General features: G+C 38.5%; 1 protein-coding gene across 1 annotated transcript; it reads left to right on the top strand.

Moving 5' to 3' along the window:
• The first annotated feature begins 893 nt into the window (after positions 1-893).
• On the top strand, positions 894-5,212 carry LOC120739870 (C-type lectin domain family 4 member M-like). Its single transcript, XM_040041821.1, has 6 exons — positions 894-1,438; positions 1,760-1,867; positions 2,409-2,669; positions 2,770-2,930; positions 3,010-3,263; positions 4,169-5,212. Exons 1-6 carry the CDS (start codon positions 1,342-1,344, stop codon positions 4,317-4,319), a joined length of 1,032 nt encoding a protein of 343 aa, XP_039897755.1. The 5' UTR covers positions 894-1,341; the 3' UTR covers positions 4,320-5,212.
• The last annotated feature ends 3,967 nt before the right edge of the window (positions 5,213-9,179 follow it).

Here is a 9,179-nt window from a genome sequence, read left to right as displayed (position 1 = left end):
AAAGCTTAACCAAAAACTATAGTTGATATTTTGGCTGATATTTTCTCACAAAAACATATCATCTCATATATCAAAAATCTTTCAGCATTCACATTAGATTTTCAGCAGAAAATATTAAATAAGTTGTTTTTTATAAGTGAGCTAACTTGACAGCTTAAATTAAAAGTTTGAGCTTCAATTGGCTCCTAAGTAATTTGTAACCTAACACATCAGAAACCAGCAATCATGAAAAAAATAGCAAGCAGTACTGCAAATTATTGGTCAGTGTCACAAGTCTTTAACGGGAATTTGCGACATCAATAAAATTGCTGTTAGCTTACCCCACACCAGTTGTTTGGTTTGTTCATGGCGTAACACTTCACAGATTATGTAAAGCTGCTAACTGAAGAGTGAGCTGAGGGTCTTCTAAGATTTAGCATTAATAAATGAAATTGATTATTATTGATGTATAATCAGGCTCTATATGATTTTAAAGATCTTATAGTACCATATCTCCCCACTGCAGCAATTCGCTCTCATGTTACTAGGATATTTAAATGTGTGGAATGGGAGGCAGAGCCTTCAGTTTTCAGGCCACTCTTCTGTGGAACCAGCTCCCAGCTTTGATTCAGGAGGCAGACACCCTCTCTGCTTTGAAGATTAGTCTTAAGACTTGTTTTGACAAAGCTTATAGTTTGGGCTGGATCAGGTGACTCTAAATCCTCCCTTAGTTATGCTGCTGTAGAAACAGGCTGCTGGGAGCTTCCCACGATGCACTGAGTTCTCACTCCCTTTCCTTCAGCATGTATTTATACACCTCTCTGCATTTAATAATGATTTATTATTAACAACTCGCTCCACAGTCCTGTCTCCCTCTCCTCACCAGCAGATGGCTGCCCCTCTTGAGCCTGGTTCTGATGGAGGTTTATTCCTGTTAAAAGGGAGTTTTCCCTTCCCACTGTCGCCAAAGCCCTTGCTCACAGGGGCTTGTATGATAGTTGGAGTTTCTCTTATTATTGTGCGGTCTATAGCTTACAATATAAAGCGCCTTGAAGCTACTGTTCTTGTGACATTTGATTATATAAATAAAATTCAACTGAACACTGATGAGGGTTCCTTCAGCTGTGATTTGGACAAATTCTTTGAATTCTCTCAAAGAGATCAGCAGATGCACATCCCGTGTATCTGGAAAGTAATTGTGGAACCCACACATTAATAACATCTATCACTTCCCTCTTTGTTTTTACAGACTGCAGATTTCACTGGAACTGATTGTTGATGACCTCAGCAGTAGGCGTCACAATCTGTGACAGATTGTTGCTTAAATGCACTGACATGACTGATTTAGACTGAACAGTGAGAATGGAGGAGACAAATGGTGGTTTTCAGACACTTGTCTATGAAGACGATTTGCACAAGGAAGAGTATCCTACTTACCATCAGTCTAACAGGATACAAGGTATAATAATTCAAATTTTTATTCATTGCACTCCCATAGTCAGGTTTCTGATTCTTTTGATTGAAGTAGGTTTTTACAGAGTTAAGATATAATGACAGGACATGATGATCTGAGACAACTACGTGTAAGGTTTACATGCTCTAACAGGACGTTTCTCATTGTTAAATTGAACTACCAGTGAACAGTAATATTATAAGTAATATCAGTAATTTTAATATAAGTTCTAAAATGGGCCACATTTTAATCTTTTAATTCTTCATCCAAGTTATATGTGTGTTACCTCCGTTTAAGCTGAAAATTCATAATGTTCTGCCTGTCTAGTGTCCATGTTCACTATGAGTCCTGGGAGACGCCACAGACTGGCTGCAGTGTGCCTGGCGCTTCTTGCTGCTCTTCTTCTGATACTGAATGTTGGCCTGGGGATCCACTGTAAGTCATTATGAGTTATAGTGCACAGAAATGTTTTGATTATCAAATCATTTCTTGCATTTTTCTTTTGCAATTTAGCAAATGGTTATCAACGCTTGCCAATAGGCCCAAAACTAAAAAATATTAAACTGTAAAGAAAGCAACAAATTTTAAGTTTAACTTGTCAGAGTGGCTCCTTAGTGCAGTGGTTGTAATACAATTGGCTAGCACGCAGACATTTCCTGGATCAGTACCAGCCAGAGAGATGCTTTCCCTATGGGGAAGTGGGATGATCCACGAAGAATAACAACATAATGTAGGACTGCTGCCAAATCGAACACGAGGAGCTCCCTTGTGATAAGGGTAGCCACTTTGTTCTAAAGGACTTAAAAACAACTCACTATCAAAATGGTTTCTGCGTAATTTGCTGTCAGCCTCTTACTGATTCACATAATGATTAACGTTTCTAAATAAAACTGATGATGTAAAATGTTGTCAAACCAACTGATTTATAATATTGTTACTTAAGAATAAGAAAAGTAACAGTATTCAACACTTGCAGATAACAAACTCACAGATTCTCACCTCACGCTCGATGATACCGAACGCATCAGCAAAGAGCTCGTCAACCTCCAGGATACTTACAAGACTGCAGTAGAAACCATGAAGGATGCCAGGAAGCAGCTGGACAGTGAGATGAGCCGTCAGACACAAACCAACTGGGAGCTTGAACACCAGACAAAACGAAGCAATGACTATAAAAGTCAGATGGAAAAAGTTACAAAGGAAATTGAAGTCATTAGAACACGCTTATCAATGCTTAGTAAGACCGGTTTCATTGTTTCTGTATATGATAAAATTGTAAAAGCATAATGATTTGTTTCATTATTTTCTATAATGGAGGTATTTTCTTTTGGAAACAGGCGATGGCTGCAAACACTGTCCTGCAGGATGGATTTTAATGAACTCTGTATGTTACTATTTCCCCTTGAAGTCAAATGAATTCAAAACATGGAAGGAATCCAGAGATTTCTGTCAGCTGCAGGGAGGAGATCTTATAATCATAGACAGCCTAGATGAAGAGGTTTGTTAGTATTTCTGTGCAGCGGTGTTCATGCAGATTTCTGAAAATTTATCTTTGGTTTTGTTTCTTTTTTCGTTAGAACTCAACAGTCAATTATTTGAGAAATCATCAAGCTGCCCCGAGACAAACTCGTGACCTGGTCTGGGAGTCTGACGTTCCTCGCCGTGTGAGACCTTGGATGCCTCACAGAGACCCTGAGTTTCTGGATTGGATAAGCAGAAGAATAAATCATCAAGATACGCCTCATCCCCCAATGGGCTTCTGGATCGGACTGAGAGACGTCCATGAGGAAGGGACTTGGAAATGGTGGGATGGAACATTACTTGCTGAAGGGTAAGAGTTCAGTGTCATTTAAAATGACTGCTTTCATTTCAAACATGAAGAAATATAAACATAAACAACAAAAGTGTACTGCACATTGAGTTGTCTCCAACAACACTACACAGCTTATTTTACCTGCTAGCATGAGTTAGGAGGCATTATAAACTTATTTAATCCAATCCCTTTTGATGCAATTAAAATTATCAGCTCAATATCATCTATATGTACAGCAATGACATATATGCACATATATGCATACATACAAATACACATCTCTATATACACATACATATGTAATGCAATATGCAATGCACAATGCAAAACAACAATCTACATTACTACAGCCAAAAGGGTGTACCCGGCCTTTTCCGCCTACGGTGGCTGGGATAGGCTCCAGTCCCCCTGCTACGCTAAATTGGTTAAATAGAATACAACAGATGAACATATACATTCGTACTTCTACTTTTTTATGTTTTCATTTTGTTTTAATTATACACTTAGTCCATTCTCCACATACAGATATACAAAAACTTCTTCTTGGTCTTTGAATACTGTGCATCTTTTCATTTAATGTAGCATGTAATGTAAAATTTGCTGGAAATTTCACATTAAGAATGAAAAGTACGTAAAGTAAAGTTTATATAGTTCTTTTTGAAGACACAAAAGCAACAAAGAACTGTACAAAAGTTAAAACACAATTAATATCAAGGTAATCATTTTTTGAAATAACAAAAGGATGTCAGGAGGAGGCCTGATTAAACGTATACACACGGTGAAACTTGTGTAAATCAGCGGTCAGTTGTGTTTGTCCTCCTGAAGGATAAATTACACGAATAAGATAAAAGGTGAATAACAATTAATGTGAATCGCGTGAAAGGAAATCCTGTCTCAGCAGTGTAACTTGTCGTTTGCTTCAGGTACTGGAACGATGGAGAGCCAAATGATATCAACAATGAGGACTGTGCAGCGTTGTATCCCAAAGCAAACTTCTACAAGAGCTGGAACGACGTTAAATGTGATGCCCAAATGAAATGGATTTGTGAAAAAGCACCAAAACCACTGAGCTAAAATATCTGCAATAATGCATCACAATCTTACATGAACACAAGTTGCTATCAGACAAATCTCTGTAAGCATTTAATAAACCTTTTAGCATATTAGCAAATCTTCCAGCTAACATGAAAAAGCATTATTCAGCACATTTATATAAAGTAAACTGCTGTTTAAAACTGTTATGCCCATGTGTGTACCCTGTATTTATCTACAGCAATGCTACAGTAAATTGTTAATTTACATTGCATACAGACTGTTTTACATTATTAACACAATATTATACCAGTATGTCTGTTTACACCTCATCTGCTGATGAACACATTAAGAAACACTTGTGCCTGGTAACAATTAAAACTGCAGCTTTAATAACCTGTTTCTGTTAGCAGCCTGTGTACAAAGGGAAAGATGATAAATAGAGAGTCAAAGTCATTATTTATACTTTAGTCAGTATTTTTAACTGTAGAAAATATTTTGGAAGGCTAATAACATATTTCTGGAATATTTGAATTATATATGACTTCAACTTAACTGGGTTACTGGATAATTTAGAAATGAGATCAAGCATGTTGGTGAGCATCTGAAGGGATAATAAGTGAATTTTGTGGCTGCTTCCTGTTATTCATTTTAGGCCTGACAGAGTAGCTGCTGTCCACCACGTGTACAGCGCATGATATTATCAGTTTACTTCTTTAAAAGAGTTAGAATATGTTCCTCTAAAAATCATAACTTTTGAAAAACAGTTTCTAAGACAAATGTAAATGTCAGCAACAATCTAAATAAAGAGAGAGCACATCTGCAGAGGGAAAACAGTGTCTGAGAATATTTAATGAATCGTATATTTCACATTCAAAAACTAATTTCTGAGTGTGCTAAGGCAGCATAATTGTGACAAAGGTGAGGGATGTATGAAATATTCTCTTTACCAAAATAGTTCAAACTCATGTTCATTTAAACTTCTTCAGTTCCTTGAATGAAGTCTGCATTTCAGTCATTAACTGTCATCACAGGGATGCTTTTTACCAAATTTTCAGCACCAGTAGTGGCTCGTTTGAACATTCTTTCTAGTTATGGTGCTAAGCTTTCCATCTCTAGGTAGGTCCACGACAAGTTTAGCACAAGACACAGTGAGACATGAATGGGCAAATGAATGGTGGTGATGAGGAGACCACACCCACATGTACCATTCAATAATGTGCACAAATCATTATGAAATTCTGCGTCAGCTTACAAAAGTTATGTGCACTTTTGTGGCATTTACATCTCTTTGGTTGAGATAAAAAAGCCAGAAGATGGTTACGACTGAACAAATGAGTCACAGGATAAAAAGCACAACAAAAGAGGAGTTTGATGTGGCTAATGTGATCGTACTGCAGTTCAGATTTTCAGAATCTTAAATGAGCTGGTTGGAAATGTTAAGTCTAATTATTGAATGTTGTCATTGTGTTTCTTAAATTTGTAAGGTGTTAGTTCAATCTATAGGATCAAGACATTCCTTTGTCTCTGACCACCTCTCCAGCTACTCTGTGCTGGGGGAGGATTATTGTAGACACATCCCTTGTGAAGATTCTGTTTCTTGTGTGGTAAGCTTCCTGCCCTTTTGTGGCTTCACTGTGTTGTGCATGGTGAACCAATACAGGAATTGAACCATATATTGGGTGTGGGGGAGATTACCATTTTATGACTAAGGATGTTGTTAGAAACAGTTGGAAGTCACGCACACAGAAACACATATTCTCACATGACACACACACACACACGTTCTTGCACATGCATACAGATGTTTATACATACACACACATAGTGTCTTGTCTTAGAACCATTTGCGGGTTTACGGTGGGAGGTGCTTTTGCTGTGATGTGTATTGTGTGAACTGTTTTCCCAATAAAAGGCAGCAAGCGGAGGCCGTCGTTGGGGTCAGTCTGCGGTAGGATTCAGAGTGCTTTCTGAGACACCGGCTGGGTCTCCCTTGCTAGCAAGTAAAAGATGTTCGTCTTGTTTTTGTTGTTAACGAGAATAAGTTTCTAAACCAGCGGGGCTTGTGGAAACACAGACCCAACAGGAAACATCTTGTATACAACTGTAAACCTTTGAAATTAAAATAATATTTTTCTATTCATAGCTCCTGTAGTCTTCAGTGATGAGTCAATGTTACTTTACAGTTTCTTACTAGACAATTTAAATTCTTTATGGGGATGATCATGCTCGACACAAACATCCACTTGAAATCATTTCATTCAGCTATGAAAAAACTAATGTGTGGACTGAAACTTCTCAAGCTGTCTCTCACATGTCATTTAACCCGGTCTTTAATTTGGAGATGGTACAAAAGAGCTCACTCCCAATACTGCTGCAACTTGTTTTTTTGGGACACCACCTTGGAGTTGCTCTATGACACTGTCCCTATCCAGATCAGTCAGCCATGGCGTGCTAGGTGAAGACCCAACTGACCGCAGTAGCCCCAGTAAAGATGCCCCTGAGACAATCCAGCACACAAACAGCAGGGTGCTAGCAGGAAGGGCATACATGGAAAGTCATAACAAGGTGGCCGGCGTAGTAATCTGAAACATCTGTGCGCAGTACGTCCTGGAAGTCCCAAGGTCAAAATTTTAGACGCCCCCTATGGTGGTCGAGAATGACAAAGCTAAGATCCTGTGGGACTTCCAGATACAGATGGACCGAATGGCGATAGCTAACAACCAGACATAGTAGTGGTAAACAAGCATGGCCATAGTGATACACGTAGTGATACCAAAAGACAGCAACATCAGGAAGAAGGAACACAAGAAGCTTGAGGAGTACCAAGGGCTCAGAGAAGAGCTTGAGCGGATGTGGAGGGTGAAGGTAACAGTGGTCCCAGTGGTAATCGGAGCACTAGATGCAGTGGTTCCCCAGCTCGGCGAGTGGCTCTAGCAGAACTAACAATATTATAATGGAAATCCCACAGAAGACTGAACAAGGACTCAAACTGAAAGTGTTTTTCCAGTCATCTCCAACAACTGCAAAGTATTTTGAGGTTATAAAATGGTGTGTTCTAAATCATTTTATTACTTATAAGCCTTGATGATGATAGTTTTAAAGTAAGATTTAAGATAATTATCATATATTGGCATGTAAAAAAGTGTAAATCAACACTTTATGAATGGTATTCTGCTGGTAGTCGTTGGAGTTCTTGGGATAACTGTGTCCATGACAGTCTACGTGACAAAAATACAACTTCAGTTTCCCTTTTCTGTAGAATTTCACAGTCCGATCACCAAAAAAATGAACGCTGAGCAACTATATTAGGGGACAAGGGGATTTTACATGTTGGAAAGTACTTTGAAATGTATTTTGAGGGTATTCATGGAAACATACAAATGTGGTGATTTTTGATCAGCATTGGTGTTTGTTCCAAAGTTTAGTTTGATATTAGATATTTTACATTATAGACAAACACACAGATGTGATGTGATCGAAAATGAAGAGGAGGCCAAGAAGGTACTAGAGCATGTGATTCTCAAACTTTTCACAATGAGTACCACCTCATAGAATACATGGCTCTTGAAGCACCACCCTTGTGACCGACATTAAAGTACAGTAGTATAGGCCTATTTAGCACCACATACAGTTTACACGAGACAATTTTATTTATTATATGAATGTTATTTATTTTAACTGTCATAAACAGGATGGAACAAGTGATAATAATAACAACTGTACTGCAATAAAACATTCACAGCAGGTGGGAAATCCAGTCTTATGTGATGACATATGAACAAACTACTCTGCGTTTATCAGGGCTGTTGTGTTTTCAACATGCTTTGATGCTTCTATCTTGTTCTATTTCATCTGAACAAGCCCCCCAAAAAGGGGGGCTAACCATAGCTGTGTAGCTAGCCACCTTGTAGCACATTATTATATACTAGCTAGCCCAAATTCAGTAGCCCTACAAACACCACTGCTGTTGAGTTTTCTCTCTTCATTTATGTCAGAAGTGCTAACAGAGCTGTACGTTTTAATTTTTGCTTTTTACCAAATTTTCAGCACCAGTAGTGGCTCGTTTGAACATTCTTTCTAGTTATGGTGCTAAGCTTTCCATCTCTAGGTAGGTCCACGACAAGTTTAGCACAAGACACAGTGAGACATGAATGGGCAAATGAATGGTGGTAATGAGGAGACCACACCCACATGTACCATTCAATAATGTGCACAAATCATTATGAAATTCTGCGTCAGCTTACAAAAGTTATGTGCACTTTTGTGGCATTTACATCTCTTTGGTTGAGATAAAAAAGCCAGAAGATGGTTACGACTGAACAAATGAGTCACAGGATAAAAAGCACAACAAAAGAGGAGTTTGATGTGGCTAATGTGATCGTACTGCAGTTCAGATTTTCAGAATCTTAAATGAGCTGGTTGGAAATGTTAAGTCTAATTATTGAATGTTGTCATTGTGTTTCTTAAACCTGTAAGGTGTTAGTTCAATCTATAGGATCAAGACATTCCTTTGTCTCTGACCACCTCTCCAGCTACTCTGTGCTGGGGGAGGATTATTGTAGACACATCCCTTGTGAAGATTCTGTTTCTTGTGTGGTCGGCTTCCTGCCCTTTTGTGGCTTCACTGTGTTGTGCATGGTGAACCAATACAGGAATTGAACCATATATTGGGTGTGGGGGAGATTACCATTTTATGACTAAGGATGTTGTTAGAAACAGTTGGAAGTCACGCACACAGAAACACATATTCTCACATGACACACACACACACACACACGTTCTTGCACATGCATACAGATGTTTACACATACACACACATAGTGCCTTGTCTTAGAACCATTTGGGGGTTTACGGTGGGAGGTGCTTTTGCTGTGATGTGTATTGTGTGAACTGTTTTCC

The sequence above is a fragment of the Simochromis diagramma genome, unplaced genomic scaffold, assembly GCF_900408965.1.
Source record: "Simochromis diagramma unplaced genomic scaffold, fSimDia1.1 OVJJ01000304.1, whole genome shotgun sequence".
Lineage (NCBI taxonomy): Eukaryota > Metazoa > Chordata > Actinopteri > Cichliformes > Cichlidae > Simochromis > Simochromis diagramma.
The sequence above is the reverse complement of the archived record's forward strand: the minus strand, read 5'-3'. Positions and strand labels throughout refer to the sequence as shown.